Genomic DNA, 25534 nt, shown 5'->3' on the forward strand with positions numbered 1-25534 from the left:
CTAAATTCTGTATGTACTGGGTGTCTGAGATTCTCTCCCACAAGTTTCCTCTGAGCTGAGCCATTCATACTCTTTTTTTTTTTTTCTTCTGTTTACCCCCACTGCAGATATGGTTTTATATGTAATGGCCAAGGCATATTGCCAGCATGGAAGAATCCAGGACAGTCTGTTTGTGACAAAAGAATACCTGGTAGTCAATACAAACACTTTACAAGTTCCGTAGCAGTTACCATCCCTATTAACAACTGGGAAGTAAAGGCTTTGGCTCAAGACACATGAAGAGAAATTTGTTTTAATAATAATACACTTTGAGATAAAATGCATTTTGAAACTGGTTGGGAAACAGAAGGAATAACTGAAACAAGATCAGTTGTTTACTCCTTGCAGGTTATTCTGGTTTAATATGACTATATATACCAACTATATCTTGTTGAAGAAGGGGCTGTTCTCAGTTATGGTGGGCATTCAATCATTATCTTAATTGTGAAGCAAAACTAATTATTAAGAGAAAAGGGAAATCACACTGTGACATTTGCAGCTTGATGGATATTGATTTGATTATTTTTAGTGAAAGAATTTGATATGATTTTAAAAGCAAGATTAGTAAGTTTTGACCATTCCACATGTAGTATTTCTAACTCTGTGTGGTCTATATGTTTAGAAGCAGGCTGTGCTTTTAGAGTAGTAGGAACACTTGCATTATTTTGGATAATCTTTTAATATTGGTGTATAAAAATATACCAACTGTAAGTGTTGCTGTTTGTCTGCCTGTTTTGGAGCAGTGAAAAGCCCAGTGAGAACATTGCCAAGAAAACAATTTTTATAAATCACTTTAAAAAGTTCAAATAGCTCCAGAAAATGAAATATTCATGGAATTTAAACAGGAAATTCAATGTCGTTTTCTGCGTCTTCGCCGGTATTAATTTCAATCTGAGAAGCACACCAGGTACAGTACAGAAGCCTTTGTAATTTAAGCAAATCTGAGTAGGTTCCAGTCAGTTCTGTTTCAGGCCTAGATGATTTTACTTCTGAAGTTCCTTGTAATTTTGTGTTTGCTGAAGAGAATACCCAATGTACTTAATAGCTGGAGATAAATAAGCAACAGCATTTGACATCAACAATCCAACACAATAGCATAAAAGGATATAGTAAACAAAATCTGTAATTTAAATGGGCATTAGTTTTTCCAATCAATTCTACTTTTAGTTAGAGGCAAGGCAACTACCTTTCATGCTCTGGCAAACTTTATGTAGTCAACAAGATTTGTGTCATCAAATCTGTAAACTGATCTTAATACATTTCTTTTGAAACTGTGCATAAATCTGATCTCATTGTAAAACCAGGTAGTGTTATGTACACCAGCATAATATTTCATGAGCATTGGCTTTCTGTTTTTCATTCTTCTTTTCTCTCTGTAAGAGCACCTAAATCACAGTGCATTGAATTTAGTGCCATGTTTCAATGGCTGTGCTAGATATAACTAGGTATTGTTTCAGAGGACATATACAAGACATCTTCTAAAAACCTATTCCCTGTTTTTCCTTTCTGCCATCTTTGCAGTTGTGCTGTGTGGCTGCTTTGGAAATTGGTGTCTGTACTATCTCTGCTGTAGACAGCTAGTCCACAGGAAGTACACTGAGATCAAGGAGGATGATGGATAACTTGGATCCCAGAATCTGGTTACTAGTCCTGTGACTGAGATTGATACGTGATCCTAGTGGTAAATTACATGAATATTTATCTTGTGTCAATTAAAATGGTTATATGTCAGTATGGGGGACAAGAGTACATGAGGTAATTTTCTGTCTCAAATCCTGCAGAAATATTGTGCTGAAGCAGTTCCCTGACTGCAGAAAGAAGTAATTCTTGGTTTTCAGTAGTCTGCCTTCAGAGATTGATTAGTCCTGCACCATAATAATTTTTGAGATATTACCCATAATATTCCTCAATACAGAATAAGTATAAATTTCTTGGAGTTAATGAACTGTTGATCATGAAGATTGGACAAATGTGTTTGATAGTGTTAGATAGCTGCATCGGGTAGTGGAGGCGAGGATTCAGAAATTTAAAAGTTGTCCAAGAAAAGCTTTTTCTGAAAAAGTACATTCAAATATATGGCAGCCAAATAATATCTTTAGAATAGCAAAAGATACTGGACTCTTGTATTTACTTGCTACCTACCTATCTGTCCAATAACCTGTCTACCGATCTGTTTAACTTCTGCGTTGCTAGAATCAAATTTGTCTAAGGTATAATAGCAAGTTTGTAGCGTGAAGGGAATGAAAAGCTAGAGCATACCCTTAGGACTGAGATACTCTGTGCCCAAGCTTTCATGGGGTTTTACCACATTTTCAGAGACATCTGTGTAGACATTCCATAAGCTTCTGGCTCTGCCTGTAGGTGATCAATGTACTGTGTTTGTGGTTATTCCTCTCTTTCAGGGCAGTAGCAATAGCATTATAACCAAATGGGTTATCTTAACTCAGAAGAGGTTTTATTGGATCTGTTTTTAGCAGTTGGGAGCCATAGCCTTGGGAGACACTGCTTAGTACCACAAGTAACACCAGTTTCTGCTTACTGTTTTCCAAATAATTGTCTGGCATCCTGTGGCATGAAAATCAAAGGGATTATATTGTTTGTTATAAATAAGGTGTTACTAACTTTGGGGTTTGATGAGATAAAGTAAGATAAAACATTATCAAGTTTCATTGTCTGGAATAGTGACTTCTTTGTAATTGTACTGGAAATGATTAATAATATTGTCATAGAACTTAAGCACCCACTGTAGCAGGCAGAGATGTTGGAAGTGCAAATATCAAACAAAAGGTTGGATCCACCATACATGGCTTGAAGGGTAATGTCTACTAACATATCAGGGGGGCAAGAAATATCTGATATCTATTAGAATTGTTCATCTCATCAGATATTTAAATGTGCTGATAGAATAACTGAACTTCTAAAAATAATTTTTCAGGGTACTGTCTTTTAGCATGCATGACTTTCTGTAAGTCTGTATTCATTTGTATCAGTCCTGTTTCTTTTAATGCAAATCCATTTGTGAAGTCAGAAGTTTGCACATCTGTTTCAGAGAAACAGTATGGAAACAATAGACACCTTCTCCCATTCATGGTACTGAGATCCAATACCGTTTCTAAATGCAATCATACTTGGAGTGCTCAAATGGTGAAGTTAATTTTAGTCATTTGAACCTTTTGTGTATGTTTTAAAAAATAATTTGAGACACTTTCAAATTTTGTATTAGATAGGAAACCTCGGGAAGAAGAGTTTCCCGCTTATTCAGGCAAATTGTTGGAGAAATTCCACATTCCACAGGTCTTTTGTTTTTTATTAGAAAGCTTAAACCTAAATTTCACAGTATGTAACAGCTGTTTACATGAAGGAATGTATACAGATAGAAGGAGTGTTTGCCATCATTGCAATAGTAATCAAATTTATCAGCATTACATTGAGTTTGTAAAATGGCAGTGGCTTGAGATGATCGTTTGAAGGCTTCAGCATGAACAGTCTTCTAGTTTGGTAATTAAAAATACTGGTTTTACATTTGTTTTCGTCCTGTAGGTGGAGCTCGAGTGCTACACATTTCTGGTTACCAACTTTTAAAAATTTTCACTGCTTTTTGTTTGCAAGACATGCAGTGTGCAAGCAGAGTACAGCTGACTGTACAGTTTTTCACTGTACAGTCAACAATTTCAGTTGCATCGTTATAAAGGATATGCTATTACATAGCAATATGAAATAGGTGTCTAGAATAACTGAACTACTGAGGAAGAACTTTTTTTTGAGTAGTTAACATCACTTGAATTTAACTCTGTGTTTGTATTTCCCATTGTATATTTTTCTCCTAATAACCCTATGAACTGCAGCTGAACTAAGTAATCATATTTCTTTTGACTTATAAGCCATCACTGTCCTAAGTAGATGAATAGTAATAGTAGTAGTTACTATTAACTACTATTGTAATTAATAATAGCTATACTGCCACTCCTTTGCATTCCTAGTTTTTCTTATATGCGTGTTGTCTCATGGATAAAAAAAATAACCTCATAAAACTTTAGACCTCTACTGTGTGTGTATATAAGAAATTACTTGCTTCATCCTCAAAGCACGCTTTTTAAGGTGTGATTCCTCTGACTTCTTTTTCTCCATTTGTTAAAAGACAAGATGAAATAACTAGTTTACTTAGTAAAATCTGTACTTAGTCAAATGACTTGCATCCACACTGTCATTTTGTCATCTAGGCACAGTAGTAATGAAAAATAGTTAATAATGCTAGGCTGACATGCTCAGGTTCATGCTAAGTCCATTTCAGATCATGCAGTAAAAATTGCATATAGTTAAGACACCAACATTTTCTGAGCATCTGAATAAACACTGGCACACTGAGCACGTAAGATTGCTTTCCTAAAGTGCTCTCGTTGTACTGTGGTATAGAACAGCCAAAGGTACTTCTATGTGTGTTTTCATAGAAGTCTTTTAAAGACCTTTAAATCAAAACTTCTTTTTCACTCTGTAAATCTGCAGTTGTTATAAATGAAGAATTTGATATTTTTATTCATAAATTAATAATATATGGTAGAATATTTTGTTCTAAGTGAATTTACTGTATACTTGTTACCTCCTGCTTATAATGCAGGCATTGTAATGAAAAGAAAAATAATTTTGGAGGCTCACATAATTCTACAGCGGAATAATTCTTGTCGTTCTTTTAACTGTTGAAAATCTGTAACTTTGTTATTTATAATGGTTACATTTCTGTGCATCTGTGGAATGTATTCAAGGGGACTGAGACTGATGTCATACAAGTCTGCTGTCTATAGTCTTCGTTGCAAGGTGGCTGTTGTCATTGCAAGGCTGCTGTCTGTAATCTTTGAAACACTGTGGAAATCCTCTGACTGGAGGATGTTTCAGATGTTGCACCCATTTTCAAAAAAGGCAGTCATCACAGGGATGATCCAGTTAGCCTCACTTTGGTCCTTGGGTAAATCATGGGATGGGTCCTCTTGGAAGCTCTTTCTGGGCATGTGAAGAAGAAGTAGTCAGCATGGATTTAGCAAAGGCAAGATGTGAGGAGAGCAGTGGGTATCATCTGGTTTGAGCATGAGGTAGAGTAGATGGGTTTCTGCGGTTCCTTCTGACCCAAATGCTTCTGTGATCTGGTTTTTGTTTGTGTTTTTAAATTTTTCTTTTGTCCCCCCTCAGACTCTGCTGAGGTCTGGAATAACAAGTCCAGCAGCTCTTTAGTTGTTTATTTTTTTAAATTGTTTTTAAGTTACATGTATATGTATTTAAGTATTTTATTCTTCTATTTATTTAAGCTTAATCCAGTATCTCGTCTTGTGTTCAGCAAGCTACTTCTATACCTTTTTGTGGATGTTGTTTGTTTGTAAGTAGTGGCAATGTGATATATATAATACCATAGACTTAGAGCTACTTACTCACTTTGGAATGTAAGGTTTATTTATTTCTGTATAGAACTGGGATATTCTTTCTCCACAATAATTACTATTTCCAATTTAATAACTCTATTTCTAATCCTACTAGCATTTTCTTAAACCATAACTGTTACTATCAGGCCTTGTCCAACAATACATCTTGTCTCCTTGCTTTTCAGTTTAGCACCAGGTAGTATAAATTCTTAGTAAGACTGGCTTTTGAGTTCTTGAGTACAAACTCTCTTTGCAACTGACTTCAAACTTCACTATATCTGAAGAACTGCTGTTGTTTTCCTATAACAAATTCAGGTATTCTGTTAATAGTGTTTTGAGCCAAAGGATACCATTAGATAAACTGTGTATCTCATGTCATAATTTACTGCCAGCTATCCCTGTATTGAGCTCACTGTTTGGCTACAGCTGAACAGGAAAGGCATGAAACATATTTTGTAAATTTTAAGAGAGTGTAGTTTGGTCCATATTTGGCCAGTGAGTGTAATCTATTCCAGTATTTAGATACCTTACTCCTAAAAACACCTCATCCAGTTTTACATTTTAATTTGTCTGGGTTTGGCCAATTATTTTTTTTGCTGTGCCTTTTTCTGAAGTTCACTACAGTATGCTGTATTTTCTTTCACTTCAACTATTTAAATTCTTACTGAGTCCTATCTGTCTTTTTGATAAGCTGTATCCATGGAGTTATTTCAGTCTTTCACAGTAAGACATTTTTTTCAGTCCTCAAATCCCTTTATGGCATTTCTTGTTCCTTCTCCAATTTTTCAACATTCTTTAAAAAGCTTTGATCAGTAATCTCTTATTAGCCTTACTAGTGATGTATACAGAGAGCAACAACCTTTTTTCTTCCTCCCACCTCCCTGTTTATTCATACAGTGTCTACATCAGCTCTTCTTAATGAAATTTCACCAAGATTGCTTGTGTTGCTGGGGTTTCCCAGATTATTTTCAGTCATCGCTCTCCTAGAACTAGTTTCACATTTTGTACACTTAATCTGTTTTTTACTTCCTAGGTTTTAGCAGTTAGTTGTCTTCGGCTTTTATGTTATTCAGCAAGCCACTTGCCCAGCAATCCTGATAGAAGAATTTGCTACTGTGAGAGTTTGTGTGATTCACTAATAGTGAATTTAGTACCGAGTTCCCTGGAGTGAATGGATATATTTCCAGTCAGTGGCTAACATCTCATTGGCAACTATTTTAAGCAGTAACTTCATAACCTAATTCTTATTTAACCAAGATAGTCTTTCAGCCTGTTTGTGAGGATGATTTTTTTTTTTTTTTAAGGACTTCCTTACTTGAAAGTACTGGGAAGCAAATTTTCCTGATCAGTAAAGGGTATTATTTGGGTTGACTCTAAAATTAGTCAGGCTAGCTACTGGTCAGGAACTCATTCTGAATTCTACTAAGAAACTCTCCAATAGCATTATGTCAGCATTGAGATGCTACTCTGAAACATTTTTGGTTTTGACTCATATTCTTTCTCTGTGTGAAAGTTTTATTGGATTATTGTATTCTAGCTTGATTCAAGAAGTACTTTTTTGTGTGTATGTAAACCAGTACCAGATTATTATTTTTTTTATTAAGAGAATTCATTTAACTGTTGAAATGAGCGCGTGTAATCTGATTAGCTTTAGCTGCAGCTCATTAGAGACAAACCTATTGCCCTTTTATCGTGACCTCTTAACTTTGGATCCGAAAGTCTTTGCTGAATCCATAAAGTGCCATGTTTTAGAATAATGGAAGACATCTATTAGGTGTTAAAAGACTAAAAGAAAAAAAACAAAACAATCTGTCAAGTGGAACCAATATCTATCACTAGATACACTGTACTACTACAAAAGATTATTGTATGAGATTGCTTTGACACTTGCAGTCTTTCCTGCTCTTGTATTTTTTCATATTGTGGTACCTTCAGATCTTTGTTACTGTACTGCCTACATTTTGAATTTAATTTTCTTAGAAATTTTGAATTCTTACGTATTTATAAGTGTTAAGAGAGTGCTGTGTTTCATCTGGTAGTGGAAGCTTAATTGTAAATACTTGTATTTTATTCAAAGTCATTCATTCTGTACTTGAAAAAAGACATGTTTACTGTGTTATTATGCTCCATTTGTATGGGTATTTTTTTAAAACTAGGAACCATCGATAGTTATAAACCAGCAAAGCAGCTTATGTTGTTTCATTTTAACTTCTTTGAAGTGGGCCATTTTGTGTTCCACACTGAAATAAGTGTCTAAAGCTATTTTAAACAATTGAAATGATTGTTTAAATTTATCAATCATTTTGATATTATAATCAAATATTATTATCAAAAAATTAAATTATTGAGAAAATCGAGTTTTATGCAAAAGTAGCTATTTAATCACATACTGAAATAGAACAATTACTAAGTGAGTGGTGACATGAAATTAGTCTTTTTTCTATCTCTGCTATTCTAGATATGGGAGTGTATTCGAAGTTCGTTGTCTTGATTTGAAAACAGAGCAGGTAATGATTACATAACACATGACAAAGTTAGATATGTATCTGTGTGATATACTGCCATAAAACAGCAGCTATAGAGTTACAACACTTCCATTTGACTTTCATTGTACTCTGTGTAGCCTGTATTTCAAATAAGGTGGTAACTAGAGATCTGTAATTTTTTTTTGGAGTAGGGGGAGAAGGTATTTTATGACAAAAAACCCTGACTTTCCTTCTGAATACTCCTGATTCATTCTTCAGGGCTTCCTTGTGTTAAGATACTCTGTGCTGTGCTTTGCAAAACTACATTAAACATAAAACTTTCACTGAATAGTCTCTAACATTCCTCACCCTCTTGAGTTCTGATTTTTAGGTATAGTGTAATCAGCATAACATTTTGGAAATGTTGCTGGGTACTTAGCTAGGGTTTACCATCAGTATCTCCAGAGCTCCATCAGCTGGAGTACTATATGTTGTATATTAAAATACAGTCTAATATATAAAATATTTTCATATATAATATTAGAGTGGAATATAGATACTGAGAGGACACCTATGCATTCTTGTCCTTATAGCTGTTGTGGCTTGCAAGAGACTGAAAAGTGTTATGGGAGAATCTTACATACTAAATTTTTTTGCAATTAGAGATCAAAGAAGTTATGTGTTATCTTCTGTAGTCTCACCTGCTTTTATGCAATTTTGTCCCATAGTATGCTGACAGAAAGGTCTGAAATTACTGAATGGAAAAGAGAGCCTATAAACTTCCCAAGAAAGTTATTTTGCTCTTCAGAACTGCCCTGCAGCTTTTTACAGTTAGGATGCAGCACCTATTTCATAATCTATAAAATTCTAACCAATATTTCTGGAAAAGTGTAAAAGCTCATATAATGCTGAATTTCAAGGGAGCATGTAAGCAGCAAATCTTTTCGTACTAGTCCTGTTTCAATGCAGGATATCATAATGTTTCTCTTAAATCTTAAGCTTTAGTGACTTTTATTACACTAAACATACTTAGGACTGTTCTAAGTGTTCCACTGGTTGTTCTTCAGTAGTTAATAGATTTGGATTTTTATTTCTGCTCTTTCACTCTTGGGTTGAAATGTCATTTGAAAAGCTCTTTGGAGAAGCAGGAACTCTCTGATGGAAAGTATTTGGCATATAAAATGTGTTGATATACATACAGAGCAGTATGACAGTATTTCAGTCTTCCTTTTTCTGTATCTTGACCGACCTATGCCCAAGCAGAATTTCATTAGGTTAGTTATTTGCCTTAGATACAGTACATCATGAATACTAGCTGAATTAGACAGTTTTGCTTGTTCATCGTAAGAATTCTTGAGAAGGTATTAATTCAAGCATGTGAACTTGGCTGCAAAAACTTGGCAAGGACGTGGGAGATATAATTTCTATATTATGCAGGTGGTACCTACCTAAGTACTTTCAGTATACACGAGGACAGTGTTCTTTCACTGGAGGAGCACTTTGCAGGAATCTGGACAAGACTCAGTGCAAATAAAGATGTAAAGAGTTTGGAGTATTAGCTGTGAGGGAAGGATTAAGTTATTCCATTAATTATTAATTGACTTTACAGCATGAGAGTACAGAAAGCTGCTGCCACCACATGTCAAGATCAACACATTTTCCTGGTTTTACTCTGTAAGTGTAGGTGCTTCAACATACAGTCCTTGCCACACATATGCCAGACTCAGCTGAAACTCAGAGTTGTGACATGCTTTAAGTGAGTCACTACCTTTGAAGAAGTTAGAGATTATGTCAGAAATTACGTAGACAAAGTAACGGTCTATGAAATATTATATAGCATAATACCTGGTTGACACTGAAAGTGCATTGTACTGGTTCTGATTTATGCATGCTTCCTGTGGTTTGCAGGTGGAACTCTCTTGAATCCTAAATACTTATAAGTCTATATTACCTGAGAGAACATATGTGTTGTGCTTTATTGCCACAGCTGTGGTAAGCAGATGTGCGTGAGCTGGAGCTACCTGATAGAAAAAGAAAACCTTTTTTTTTTTTTTCCCGCCTGTGGTGTTGAGAAAAGCACAGACACAAATTGGTGGGAATTCATTGTCTAGGTATAAAAAAACAGTGGGAATGATGTTGGTGTAAGTTAAGTCAATGTGGCTTTCATGAAGAAATCTGACATAGGAACTTCTTTTGATGTATTCTTTTAAATTAGTGCTTAATTTAAATTTAAATTCCAATTTTGTTGAGAGTGTGTTTGATTAATGTAATAGCTGTTTTAAGCTTCTGTTTTTGAAAAGAATAAACATATAAGCTTTCATATCTTTGTAATTTATAAATGAACTTTTTTTTTTCCTCATGTCTGTTTATGAAATTAGATCGTCAGAAAATGTATGTTAGATACTTTTATGATGCCTTGCTTGATCTTGACTATGACTAATGTTAAACTAGAAAATAACAGACACAAATATTCACTTTAGGTACAAGAGGAAAAAGAAGGAGTTTTAGTCCTATATATTTCACGAGTGTCTGAAAGAAGGGAAATGGTTTCTGAATCTTTTGCTTTGGTATTGATATCCTAACTTTGTAATGATACCATACACAGACTCAACCATGGGCCATATAATATCTTACACTCATACCTACCTACGTGTCAGATGTTTGTTTTGATAGGCTTCCACATTAATTTCTGTGTGTTTGTATGCTTTGAGTGACTTATCACGGCATGTAAATTCAATATGGATTTGAAACCAAAGTGCTAATTCATAAATTGCCATTTATCCACAGTCATATGGAAAATACTCACTTCTGCAAATGTTTACGTGACTTGGTGATTCCAGTGACACTTAATAAAAGTTCATAGAAATAAGCCTGAGAACCACTGAAATTCCTTTGGACTGGAATTTAACAATTGTTGTATGGTGTGAAAGATAAAAGGAGAGGAAGGAGTATTTTGGCTAAAATGACAGGAAAAGTTCTTACCCTTGGTTTTGAGTAACTTTTTTTCCTTTTTTTTTTTTTTTTCCCCTCCAAAAGGCTATCTCATGAGATGATCGCCTTCCTCTCCTGTCCCCTTGGCCACATTTTCTTGCCATTTTTAACTCAATTAGAGTGTTACAGTTGCTTGTGGAGTTCCTTGTAAAATTGATTCCTTATACAATCCCAGCAAATCTAATTTTAAAAAGTCAGCTACAAAGCCAGGGCCAGAAGCAAATTGTCAGAGACAAGAGACTTTTAAGTAAGTTTTAGTGCTGTAGAAAGTGCGCATGACTTTCTGCCCACAGCACACTGCATAAAAGGTACAGACATCAATCTTGGAGAGAAATGGGTACGGCATCTTGCTGGAACTAGAACTTTGAATGATACTTACTTTCGTTTTAATCCTTGTACGTTTTATCAAGTTATTTGGTTATTAGGTTTTTTCTCATCTTCTCAAGTGATATCATAGTATTAATACTTTTAAAGTACACTTAATTGATATTTTCTTTTGCTTTACATATTTCTTTTCCTGAAAGCATGAGGGATCACTCCAGCCTGACTAATTTTCTTTAAGGAAAGCGATAATACTTGATTTAGCTAAGTGTAATGTTTCAAATTTCATCCATTGTGCTTTAAAACTATTGATCAGTTACTTTTTGACTGATGAGGATCTCTTTCTAATTATCTCAGAAAATGAATAGAATAATCTTTTCCTTTGGTGAAAATTAATCCTTAAATTTTCCATAAGTTTAAGAAGCTAGATATGTTCCTTTTTGTTTGCATTTTTATATTTTGTTCAAGAGATTCAATATTTCGGAGATCTATAACTGACATACAGGAAAGAAAGATTACTTCAGAAATGGTTTTAGAAATACTTTATTTTTCTGAATCAGACTATTAGTGCTAAGGATTGCATGATTCATTTGTTCTTTTTAAAATAATGTAGATTTTTCTGTATTCTTTACCTTAATAACATTCATTGTAAAGAAAAAATAATCCCAGACATACGCTTTGTAGGGTTAATGATTGGCAGTAACTTAAAAGCAGACTATACTGTATTAAACACAAACCTAGATTGTTTGGACACAAAACCCAGAATCCCAGCACTGAGATTTTTCTTGGCTAGGCATCAAAGCATGTTAATAGGTATAGTGTTAGCCTGGGACAAAGACTGGATTGTTACTGTGGTGTATTTCATCCTGCTGCTACTTGGCAGGAGTCAGTGTGTTTTTATGTGAAGTTTGTGTGTGCATTTGTCTAGTCACCTGGAAAAAAGGATGCGTAGATGACCCGTGAAAATGCAGGTAGCATGATGGAAGGTGAGAATGTGTAATCCTTTATTATACAGTGAATTGTTAGCACTATACTGTGGGTAAGATACCATTTCAAGGGTCTGGAATCTTCTCAGTTGTTTTAGCTGTACATGCGATTTTTTTTTTTTTTTTTTTTTTTTTTTTGGTAACATAACAAGACTGATTTAACAGTGGTATAGCCATGCACTTTTTAATTGCTAAATGTTCATGCTCCATTTCCTTTCTTTGTTTCAAAGGAGTTGAGTAGCATGGGAAGAGAGATTCTGAGGTTTTTGTTTCTGTTCTAGAATACACTTTTTGTAAATATGAGCAATACATCTTAAAGTGGCACTACAGTGAAGGATGACAACAGTATGTTCAAACATTTTCGTTATTCATCACATCTGCTGTTTGTCTCTAAACAGTCAATTTGTGGTATAATTAAATATTTTTATTGTTTTACATGCCTTGAGAACAGTCAGTGTCACGTTAATGGTTGGAGTAGATGATCTTCAAGGTCTTTTCCAACCTAGATGATTCTCTGATTCTGTTGCTACAGAGCCAAATAAGTAATAGATACTTTTAATACAGTGTAGAACAAGTCATGTTGGGTATCAGATTCTGGTTGTGGAATCTTTAATAATGTTTCATTAATAAAAAGAAGTGAAATTCAATTCTTGCCTAAAAAGTTGTTTTTAATAGTTAGTAGTTAATAGTAGTAGTTGGTAGCTTGGTAATAACAAAACAAAATAAATTACAAACTTCGTGAGCTGAGCAGATTTGATCTGGAAATACTTCAGATGGTAAAGAAATCTGCCACTAAATTGATAGCTACATTTTTTTTACCTCCAAGATTGTACCTACTATGCTGTCTTAGATAAAAAGCCATATTTCGTATTATTATCCATCCTGGTTTTTAATACTTAGCATGCTGGTAATTTTTTGATTACAGGTCTTCACTGAGTTGTCTGCAAGTCCACTTATCGTCTTTGCCGTCAAGTGGGATAACAGATTTTCCATCATGTTTTTTTGGGAGGAATTGTAACAAATTGTTGCCTTTCTAAGCCCTTCTCCTCTTCAGCCTGAAATACTAAATTTCTAATCAAAGCATCATGAGCATTGTAGTGTTAGCTTAGTGATGAGCTTGATGTAAATTCCTATATAAATCAACAGTGATATTCAAGGTTTCTTTTTTCTTCCACTTTGGCCAACAAGGAAGCTCAGCTTTCTTTCTCTGAGAGCTGTGCAGTGTAAGGTAATTAACTTTTGGATCATTTATTTTTGTTGACTTGGAGTTTTTTGCTGAAAGCGCTCTTCCCCTTTCCTGTGTTGTTCTTCCACAGGTGTATAAGCAACCTTTCCAAAGCAAGCGACTGTACAGGACCTTTTCCAGGAGGACATTTCCTTTACTGCTGTGTATGTACAGCAATATCATTTTCTGATTATTTGCCACTAGCTGATTTTTAATCAACCAGTTTCTTAGTCCTTTCCCTACTGTTGTTAGGCTTCTACTCTATTTTCATTCCACTGTCACTTTGCTTTAACAGTTGGGCCTATTGAAGATCACTTTACATGGGCCTATTGAAGATCACTTTACATGCCCAATTCCTTTGTAAATTTTTCATTTTCAGAGTTTTTTTACTAGCTATAACTCAAAGCAATTTACTTTATTTGGGGGGGCAATTACTGCTGGCAGTCTGTTATTAAATTAGAGTTGAATTCTACTGCAGAATATTTACTCCTTAAGTACAATAATAATTTTTTCTATATAAAAATGTTTAATTTTCATGAATACATTTGTATCTAGATAATTTACCTTCTTAGTTGTATTTTTTTCTCATATTCTGAATTTGGGCATAGAATATTTGAAGAAATTTTGAATAATTTTTTTGTCAGTATGCTCACGTTTGAATCTGTTCTTTGAAAATGGTAACAGAAACAATTTCAGAGGATCTTCAGTAGCTAATGATGGTAGTTGCATTTAGTCTGCTTCTTTTAAGGGAGTGTTTTCAAGGTTTTTCACAGATTAATTCTAGTTTCTTAGCTGTATTGTTACCTGCATACTTCTAGGGGATATTGCATGAATCTTACAGATGTGATTAGTGTAATTACATGACATGGTGTTTTGCTTTTCACATGAACAATTTAAACCTTTATATACGTAGTTAAATAGTAATACTATTAATAATATCCGTACTTTAAAGTACATTTAGGCATGGAGAACATAATGGAGTTTCTTAATAATTACAAGCATGAAAAACTATTTTAGATGTTTTATTAGAAATGTGTTTCCTGAAAATTATCATCATAAGCATTTGCATTAATTCTTTCTGCAAAAAAATCTAAGATATATTAATCAAGGTTCTGAATAGAATTTGTGTCAGCAAGAATAAAGAAAACCCAACTTGAATCCTTATAAGGGTATATATGCTTCTAATGAAAAGAAGCTGTTTATCTAATGAAAATGGAAAACATCCAAAAAGCCTGGATTTTGAGAGGATAAGGCAGAAAAGACTGCTATGATCATTTAATACAGTGTTTTACCTAATGGAGCACACAAGACTCTCTTAAATTCTTTTGTCTCACTCTTCTGGTGGAAAATAATCCCCTTTTAATGCAGAGATTCATGCTGAAAGTTACTTCACTAAAATTTTCTCTGGTAAGTGCCGTTCTTGATAAGTAAATAAAAATGGCACTTCTTTTTGATCTGTCTTTTGGCTCATCTTAGAGCCATTAGACCCTTTTTCATTCATTTGCTAGCCTTCTCTTAACGTATTTGTCTTCATTTGCAAATTGTCACCAAATCACCCCTGAACTTTGTTTGATAAATTAAGTAGATTCAGCATTAACCTTTCTTTTGTGGCTTTTTACTGTTTCCCCAGCCTTTGTCATGTGTAAACTTGGTCAGAAATTATGCTGCGTTTTCTTCTTTCACATAAGGCAGTTGGACAGTCTCTCTTTTCTTTATGTCCACAAGTAGATATAATTTTTTCATGGTTCTAAGTTAATGGTTCCATTATTTTTGCTCAAGAACAGTTTGTCATTGTCAGGCTTATAATTATCTGGGTTATATTTTCTCTTTATAAATAGTGATACAACATTATGTTTTCTCCCCTTCTTTCTCCCCCTGCTTCTCTAGAATTTCCTTCCTCTGTTATTCACAACCAGTGTTCTCCATGGCTCAGAAATCTCTTTAAAAAACACTTGGATACAAACTGTCTGACCCTGTTGCTTTTTTTGTACTGCTTAATTTTTACTAGCTGTTCCTTCTATTTTGGGATAACTCAAGAAGACAGAAAAATGAATCATCTTCAGGCATCTTATCTGGATTTCTCAGAGAACAGAAAGAGCTATTGAATCCTTTTTTTTCCTACATTGTTAGTAATTTTCCATTTTTTAGGCTTGAACCCCTAACATAAAAAGAAAATTTAGAAAATTAGTTTTTTTCTATATGTGCTCAAAGATGTATGTCTGTATAACTGTAGCTGTGTCTGTTGTCATAAACAAATGGACAATGATTATTTAATGATCACTTTAAAACTATTTTTAACTTGTTAAAATAGTATCTGAGGCCAAGTTAAGAGAAAAGAAAAAAATTTCCTGCTTAGTAACATTTTTTATTCAGGTATTTGGCAGCAAATTACAAATAACCAGCTTCACCTTTTTCTCTGTACAGCTGTTTATTCTTTGAATTTCCCTGGGCCTTGAATATAAAATTAAAGATGCTGGTAAAATCACGGTATCAAGGCCAAATATTGTATGTTTAGGGCATCTTTTTAAATAAAATTGTTATTGGTAAATTATGTTTCTCTTGTATTCTAGTATGTTAAAAGGTGAAAAGAGGTCTCTCTATGGATGAACACCTGACAGAAAACTGATTTGGTGAATTCATGTAGTTTCTTCTTGTTTTGCTGGAGAATACCATGATAAAATGGTCTTTGTCCCAAGCTACATTTACTAATAACTAGACCAGGTATTGCCATCTTCTGTAGAGGACAGCATTTTGTAGAGACTGCCTTTATTACCAAGAAGGTGTTAAAGAGCTGGACTAATGCTACAGGATGGCTATCTAGTCAACTTGTTACTCTCAGGGATATTAGGATATTAGAGCATCTGAATTCTGGTAAAACAGATAGTACTATTAATTGCAATAGGAACACTAGTACAAAGTGCACAGTTTCATGGTGCTGGCTCTAGCCTGTGTGTTTTCATTTGTCTCTTACCACTAGCTGCTTTCACTATGATACGTTTTCTAGTTCTCTCAGGTCCCAGAGCTCAGACAATCAGTCGCACTGCCTCTTCAGTTTCCAGTAAATTAGGGGACTTGCTTTGAGGCGTCAGAAAGATAGGGGTCATAAAAGTGGGCAGAAGAGAATAATGTAGCTGCATTATTCTTATTTCACCATTTCTGGCTAAGGGACATTACAAAAGAAAGAAGTATTGCTGCAAGAGTAGGTGAGAAGGCAGTCAGAGTTTTAGTGGATTTTATGCAGTGCTACAGAAATGGGGCTTAACTGTCTGCAAAGAGAACTCAGTTTTAAAAGTTGTATAAGCTATGTTACTACAATGTGGAATCCAAGTTAGTAAATTCTGCCCAGCCTATCAAGTGATATGTGGAGACAGCTTATGGTTTCTTGCACATGTTCTTAGAGCGATGGAGTTGACCATTTTGGGCCATATGGTGGTGTTTGGGGTCAGCATGGTTTATCAAGTCTGTTTCTGCAACATCTAGGCTGCACCCAACCCAACTTCTAGAAAATTACTGGACATTAATGCATAGTGCTGATAGCCCTCCAGAATGTGAAGGCTTTATTGGAACAAAAGTGGGATTTATGTATTTACTTGGAAAAAAACCCTCAAAACCATGACAAGCCATCCCAGAATACTTGGCAATATAATACCAGGGTGTGCAAGTGTCTTGTTGGGAGCCATCCCAAGTCCAGTATATCTGGTGCTGAGTTAGACTGGTAGATCATGTTGGACCTTAGTGGATAACCATGAAGTTAGCTGTCTTTGCACCAAGTTTGTGTGCCTGGAACACAAGGGAGGGATGACAGGCCTGGCCTGGGAAAGAACCAGTTATTGTTAGAGCTTGTGTTTGGTTTTATGTCTCGTTAAAACAATCTTTGCCCTTTTCAGACTTCATCTGTCTGAAAATGTTTTTACATGTGAGGCTTGTCAGCCTCACAGTCTTCACACACATATGTCTGGCTAGATGCTTTGTGATCTGCTGCTGGATTTGTACGGTTCTTTGGGTCAAGAGTGGCCAATGCCATGTTGTACTAGTAAGTCAGACCATGCCCCTGGCTTACTCACTGTTGACTGTATGGTCTTCTGTTGCATCTGTGTGATAGGTAGGGGTGGATTTTGTGGTATGTCTTTTCCAAAGCCTGGATACAAAAAGTAGATACCTGTACTTGCTGCTACTGTGATTTTCAGGGAGATCCCAAAACACTATCTGTCCCTCTTTACTCAACTGATTGTACCACTCAGTTGTTCCAAGTTGTCATCCATCGCCTGGTATGAGGTCTTCTTATTATAAGTAGTTTACAGAACTACATACTTCTTCAGTATATTCAGTTAAATGTGTGATGACAATGTATTTGTAGTCTACAGTTAACCTGAGGGTTTGTTCATGGTCCAGAAAATCTGGTAACTGCTGCCTAGGCATTTTATATGTCAGTATTCTTTTATTTTTGAGAAAAATAATGGATAAACTAATTATCAATCTCAAAGAAGTTACAGTTTAATATATACTTGTCCATTAAAAAGACATAAGACAGAGATGAAAACATGAAACAGTAGTGATCTGGATGGGCCAGTTTGATAGTAGAATACCTCCCCAGGTAAGCAAACCTTTAGTGCTTTCCTACACATTCTGCCTCAAATTGTAAGAGAGGAGACAAAGCCAGGAAAGTTTTAATCACTATAGATTATGTGGGAACTAACATTAGAAAAGGACCATTGATGAGATTATAGATTGATGCAGTTTTGAACTATTTCAAAAAATGGTTTGGACCATCATGAAGAACTGAAGTTGAGCAAACACTATATTCCAAATTGTTATAGCAAAATATTTTGTTCATACTCATTGCTTCACTATGTTGTATTTGGTTTCTTGTAGCCTTTTTTGAGAGAGTTAAACTGACATGCAATTCTTATCACTGTTTTCATTAGTTCTCATTTTGACTCATGTACTTAAAAATTTGTGATTCTCTCCGTAAAAGGGTTAATGCACATTTTTTGACAACTTACCAAGTCGGAGAACAGCAAAGCATACCATAGTCACAATTGGATAATTTCACAGCAAAATCATTTTTTAATGAGAAGTATATCAGCAGTACAGACCTTTGGAAGTTCTTCGTAATTCTGGCTGATAAGCAGCCATACTGAGCTCACTGATGAAAATATTATTTGCTGAACAAGCCTTATGCTTCAGACTGGAAGTCACAGTTACGTCATTGGTTAATTGGCTGCACCTGTCACTTGTTAACCGCTCTAATCCAGTAGTCTCTGTACCACGTGTTGAAAGGTCAGCAGAAGCAGGAAAGAGCCTGGTGCATTGGAAAACAATGTTAGATATAATCTTAGTTGGGCAACCTGTTGTGCTTGTTAAATTCAAATTGTCGCTTTTCAGCCCATGACATGAACTTCTCAAAATAAGAATGTTGGAGATAATTTGAAAGTAAAGTACTTGTTTCTTTTCCTTCAAGGCAATACTTAATTAACTTAAGAGCTTTTTTTTTTTACAGAATGTATTAATTTGTGGGTTTGTCTTTTGTCATGAAAAATTCTTTACAACTTTGTTCTTGAAGTCGGAGTATAATTAAAAGATATGAATATACAAATCATATGTAGCCAGGGAAAAATATATCTAGATATCTACATACACACACACATATGTATATGTTGATATTTAGATGTCCCTTCTGTGTCATAGAGTTTCAGTCCTCAGTTGTCTCATTATGCTGCCTTTTATCACATAGTTCTATTTGGGGGATTGAATTTTCAGTATAGTTAATGTATATGAGTAATTATGTTGGTGTTTTCTGCTGTTTATATACATAAACTATATTTCAATTCTAGTGTGTTTTTCAGCTAATGTTGTGGTTTGAGCCCAGAGGGCAACTGAGCACCACACAGCTGCTCACTCACCCCTTCACCTCCAGCACTGGGAAGGAAAAAATGGATCAAAAAACCTCAGGAATGGAGATAAGGACAGAGGGGGGGTCTCTCGCCCATTAACAGTCACAGGCAAAAGACAGACTGGTTATGGGAAGAAAAAGGACATCAATTTAATCCAAAACAGTATGGATAACAACATTTAACAGACAGAATGGGACAGTGAGAAGCATTACCATATTTTAAAAACACCTGCCACCACCCCTCCCTTCTTCCTGGGCTCAGTTTTGTTCCTGATATCTCTACCTCCTCTTCCAGCAGTGCAGGGGTGGGGGCTGGGGGGTGCAGTCAGTCCACCGCTTCTTCCTCCAGGGTGGCAGGGGCAGGAATCACTCTTCTGCATTCTTCCCCCTGCTCCACGTGGTGTCCCTCTCACAGGAGACAGTCCTCCGCAAACTCTCCCCACAGGTTGCACCCTCTCCGTGAGTCCTCCCCACAGGATGCATTCTTCTCAAGATGCTCTGGCATGGGTCACCTCCACGTGTGCAGTCCTCCCAGCGCCGAACTGCAACAGTGGGGGCTGCTTCTTCCCACAGATTCCCAGGGTCCTTCGCAGGTGAATCTCTGCTCCTCTGGTGACCTCCATGGGTGGCAGGGGGGGCAGCCCTGCCCTCTCACCATGGGATACAGGGAGGGGTCTCTGCTCTGGTGCACCTCCCCCCCCTTTCTCCTCCTTCCTTTCACTGACCTCGGTGTTTGCATCAGTGTCCTTCTCATAACTTGTCTTCAGAGTCCCCCAACCCCCTCTCAGGTTTCCCTTCTTAAATATGCTATCACAGAGGCTCAGCTGCTGTCACTAATTGGCTTGGCCTTAGCCAGACTTGGGTCCAACTTGGAGGCAGGGGAGGTTTTGAGAAGCTTCTCACAGGGTCCAACCACTGTGGCCCCCTCCCCTACTACCAAAAACCCTGCCACAGAAACCCAGCACAGCTAGATAAATAGTTTGAGTTCTTAAATACACCTTGAAAATACTTGCTTTCTACATAGTGGTTAATATTGTATATGAATTTTGAAAGTACATCTGAGTATCTTGGGCACTGGAATTTGAGATAACTTGTACACTTTGCAATTTTTGTACATTTTATAATGAGCAAGTTGCTAAAGTTGTTTAGACAATGTGAATAAGCTAATTAGCTTATTCTGCACATAGGTGCAGAATACTGATACATTATTATCCTTTGCTTCAGAGAAGCAATTCTTACACCATTAAATGGATCTTAGAAATTTGGAAATGTTCTAAGTTTAGAATTTCATAACATAACATGTTATAAATATTTTCCTATTTGTCATAAAATTCAGAAGACTACAAGTACACAGAAGATGTGATAAATCAGGATTCTGGTATTGATGGTGGTTGCTGAGAAGTAAAGCAAGTTTAAGTAGTGGTATTTTACTTGATTGATTCTCTTCTAACATCTGTATCAAATAGGAATGTTCTTGCTAAAATTGTGGTATCACAGAGTTACAGAATGATTTGGGTTGGAAAGGACCTTTAAAGGTCATCTAGTCCTGAGGCCCTGCAATGAGCAGGGACATCTTCAACTAGACCAGGTTGCTCAGAGCCCCATCCAACCTGACCTTGAATGTTTCCATCTACTACCTCTCTGTTTCAGTGTTTCATCATTTTCATTGTAAAAAATTTCTTCCTTATATCTACTCTGAATCTACTATTAGTTTAAAACCATTACCCCTCTCCCATCCTAACACTACAGGCCCTACTAAAAAGTCTGTCCCCATCTTTCTTCTAAGTCCTGTTTAAGTATTGAAAGGCCACAGTAAGGTCTCCCCAGAGCCATCTCTTCTCCAGGCTGAACAACCCAAACTCTCTCAGCCTGTCCTGTCCTCATAGGAGAGGTGCTCCAGCCCCCTGAACATTTTTGGGGCCCTCCCCTGGACCTGCTCCAACAGGTCCATGTCTTTCTTGTACTGAGGACTCCAGAGCTGGATGCAGTACTCCTGGTGGGATCTCCAGAGTGGATCAAAGGGGGAGAATCACTTGCTGGCCACACTTCTTTTGATGCAACCCAGGACATGGTTGGCTTTCTGGGCTGTGAGTGCACATTGCCGGCTCATGTTCAGCTTTTCATCCACTAGTACCCACAAGTCCTTCTCCACAGGGCTGCTCTCAATCCCTTCATCCCCCAGCCTGTATTGATACCAGGGGTCACCCCCACCCAGGTGCAGGACCTTGCACTTGGCCTTGTTGAACCTTGTGAGGTTCACATGAGCCTACATCTCAAGTTTGCATCTGGCTGGCAGCCCGACCCTCATGCATGTCAACCACACCACTCAGCTTGGCGTCATCTGTAAACTTGCTGAGAGTGCACTTGATCCCACAGTCTGTGTCATTGATGAAGATATTAAACAGTACTGTTCCCAGTACAGACCGCTGAGGGACACATCATTGCAAATCTCCATCTGGACATTGAGCTGTTGACCACTGCTCTCTGGATGAGATCATCCAGCCAATTCCTCATCCATTGAACAGTCTCTCCAATTTAGAAGGATGTTGTGGGGGATGTGTCAAACACCTTACATAAATCCAGATAGATGACATCGATAGCTCTTCACTTGTCCCTGAGGGCCATTTCCAGGGCATCCTATTGACTAACTCCTTGAACAGGTGGAATTTTGCTTTCCTAAAATTTGGGGTCCTGACTTCACTCTTTGCCTGTCCCATATTCCTCAGGATTGGAAGATCCACCAGTGCATAATCACTGCAGTCCAGGCTGCCTCCAGTCTTTGATGTCACAGATTAGCTCACTTGCATTGGTGACCAACAGGTCTAGTATCGCATCCTCTCTGGGAGGCCTGTCTGTTACCTAGCTTAAGAAGTTATCCTTGATGCACTCCAGGAGTCACCTGAACTGCCCACAGCATAGTAGTGCAATATACATTAATAGCTCACTCCAGACTGGTGACTCCTGTTTAGATTCTCATTCCCCTTTTTCTTCTGTTGTTGAATATATTTCATTAATAACTGCAGTTGGTGTGATTCAGAATTCAGAGAAATTTTTGAAACTACAGTTTGTGATGACACGTAAATACAATAATAATGATCTACTATAGGCTGTCTATATTAAAGTAATGTATATAAGTTGAAGCAGTGTGGTCTTCAAATACTGTGCCTTGGCCACCTCCCTTAAGAATTTAATAGTGTTGTTAGGCCACTAATTAAAGTCAATGAACGGGTGAATCTGTAATTTATTTTTTTTTAGAGCATAGGACATGATTTGTCCTCTATGTAGGCTCTTTGCGGAATCTGATTTTTTCCTTAAGCTTTTCCGTAGAAATTTAATTGGGTTTTGCTCAAATTTTGAAGCTTTATGGAACAAGATTAGCTGCTGCATTCTGTGACTGTAAATAATACTAAAACTGTAGCCTGATCTGACCAAAATGGTCCCCATTTTCCTTTAATGTATGTAGATGGTGCAAATTAAGATGCTTCAAGCGAAAATGTCACTTGTCTTCTCCATGAAGTTGAAATGACTTCATCTTCTCAGAAAACAGGAGAGGAGCATGGGTGGGAATGACAATGATTGAGGGATGCCAATAGAAATAGGCAAGGAAGGGAAGAGTCAGAAGAGCATGGTAGACAAAGCCAGGAAGATTGAAGACATGAAAAGAAAATGAGGACCAGGTCAGCGAGGAACACATGAGAATGGCAGGATTAGACTGGGGTAGGTAGGGGCTTGTGAGAGAATGAGAAAGGAAAATCAGCTGACTGGCTGGATAGAGTGAGAATGGATAGATTATGGACAATTTGACTGAGGGCAGCATGAGTTTATTCTCCTTCTGTTTCTCACATGCACAGTTCTGCGATGAGTCTCATGGCCCTATGGGACACAGGAATCATGTTTCTTCATATAAGGGTATAAGTTGGTAGGGTTTTTATGATGGAATTAACATTTGAATATTAATTGTGAGATCGTAACATCTAATTTGGAAGTGGTTGGTTGTATATGGAATGGAGAATATTTCTGAATGCATGTACATTAAGTACTATCCTAGTACCAGTGTCTGTGATTCATCATTTCTGAAAAAATCCAGCAAGAGATAGCAGTGACTTTAAATATAGCATGTCATTGTTACAGAAATGGCATTATGATAATATTCCTTTTAAAAGTATATGTGTACTGTAATTCATTGTACATGGAATCAATAATAGTGAATCAATCCTTTATTGATGCTTTTTTTTGTGGTAGAAGATAGGGTCCATGCTAATTTTTACAGATATATTTACCCTATTTAAGATAGCATTCTCAAGTAATTTGTGTGGCTGTTTCAGTGACTACAACACAAAATGGAAAAAAAATAATTTTCTTGTGAATTGAGGTCAGCAGTTGCATAATCACCTCCAGGAAAAGAGGATGGACTTAAAATGTCCAGTGTACTCTGATCTGCAATTTATTTTTTTTTTCATTTGTAATGCATATTATGCCTGAAACACTCCAGCTGACAGCTTTTTGAAGAGTTACTTAGAGATATTAATTACAGTTTACTTTGGAGTATTCTGGTGATTTATTTTTAATGAAAATGTGATCCAGGTTTCAGATTGTTTCGTAGATGCTTTATGCTTTTTTTCTTACAATTCAACATTGAGCAATTTACTGTTCATTTACAGTTGCCTAAGACTAATAGTTAATAAACTATTTCTTAGGTATGTTCAAGTTGCTAGCTTGAACTCAGATTGATTAGAACGTATGGTATCTGAAACTAGCCATTTTGTTAAATTGCCCAAAGAAAAACAGATTGTAAGATTTAAACCAAACAAATAAATCACTTCAGCCCTCTAAATGCAAATTTGTATATCAGGTTTATAATATGTTTGAAGTTAAAGTAACCTTTCAACAACAAAGTATATTTTTCTCATTTGCAAAGGTAACTGCTTAAATAAATCTTTGGCTACTTAAAATAGCTGTAACTTTTATGTCATGGCTTCTGTCATAGTTCACGCTGAGAATAGTATCATTACGATTAAGTATTTTTAGTGGAAAATGTCATTGAATTAAATGTGGCAATAATCTTCAATTGCTATAAAAGTATAGAAATTTAACTAAAAGCAAATTACGATTTTTAAAAACAGCTGCATGATCCAGTGAAAACAATCTTTAATTGAGGCTGCTGAGCTTTCTAATACCACCACCTCCCAGAAGAAAGTGTAGTAGTTGGTGGAATTTTATCAGGATTTTAAAGCAACATTGCAACACCATCTTGTATCCTTCCTATATAACTGAATTCAAACCACTTTGAGAAGAAGACTTACGCCTACCAAGAAAACAGTACTTATACTGCTTTATGTATGCATCAAAATCCAGTGATATTTTAAAGGATTATTGTTAGCGTTAAAACTGTTGTAATCTTCTTGGGTTTGTTTGGCAATTCTTCAACAAAGATCATCAAAATAATATGATCATCCTTAATAGGAGATGATTTTTGAGTCATGTATTGCGCTTCACGTCAGTTTTATGAGCTGTCCCTTAAATCCTGTTCGTAATTTGTATGATTAGAAATTTCCCTTGTGAAGATTCCAGTGGCCAGACAAAAAAGGAACTGTTACTGACTGTTAGATAAATAGTTTAACTTGTTCAAAGGCATACAAAATAGTTCTATTTTGCATCTGCAAAGTTGTATCTGCAGTCTGTCCATTATAAGGTTATAAGGTTATAGCAAAGCTTTAGGTTTGTATTTCTAGCCATTTTCTGATGGGAAGTTTAAAGGGTTAAGCAGCTGTTTTCATAGCTGTGTAATCAGTAAGGTTGTAGAATATTGGTGGGGGGAAAATGCGTTCATGATTGTCTGTTTTCATTCAAGCACTTTGTCCACAAATTCACTGACCAGTAACCTTTAGGCTTACTGTGCTTTTTTTTTCACTGACTGCTGAAATGGTAGTTGCGGCCTGTTGGCAGAAAAGGATGATTTTGAATGGTGGTTATTGTTCTATTAACCTTAGAGCTCTCTGGCTAGAGGATCAGCAAGAATGCCTGCTAAGATAAAGTGACAATGTTGTCGCCTGTTCATGGGAATAACTTGCTGCTAAACTATGACAATACAAAAAGCCTTAAGGGTGCGAAAAGCTATATTAAACTTCACCTATTGCTCAGCAGAATTCTTATTTACAAGCTGATTCGTCCATTAGTGCCTAATAGGAAGTATGATTTCTAAGTGC

The 25534-nt window shown here is 36.2% G+C and overlaps 1 protein-coding gene across 6 annotated transcripts in view; it reads left to right on the forward strand.

Annotated features, from left to right (window-relative positions):
• The window catches only part of CWC27 (CWC27 spliceosome associated cyclophilin), a 121083-nt gene that overhangs the window by 18181 nt on the left and 77368 nt on the right, over positions 1 to 25534 (forward strand). The window contains exons 12-13 of one of the 6 annotated variants that reach the window (XR_012621755.1): positions 108 to 946; positions 1561 to 1720. The exons of 3 other annotated variants lie outside the window; for them this stretch is intronic. Coding sequence is in view for 1 of the 3 variants with exons in the window: in XM_074813409.1 (XP_074669510.1) it covers positions 108 to 279 (172 nt within the window). In the remaining 2 variants the exon portion in view is untranslated. 2 more of the 6 variants (XR_012621754.1, XM_074813409.1) reach the window with 2 other exon arrangements.

Source organism: Strix aluco, chromosome Z (genome assembly GCF_031877795.1).
Source record: "Strix aluco isolate bStrAlu1 chromosome Z, bStrAlu1.hap1, whole genome shotgun sequence".
NCBI classification, from domain to species: Eukaryota; Metazoa; Chordata; class Aves; order Strigiformes; family Strigidae; genus Strix; species Strix aluco.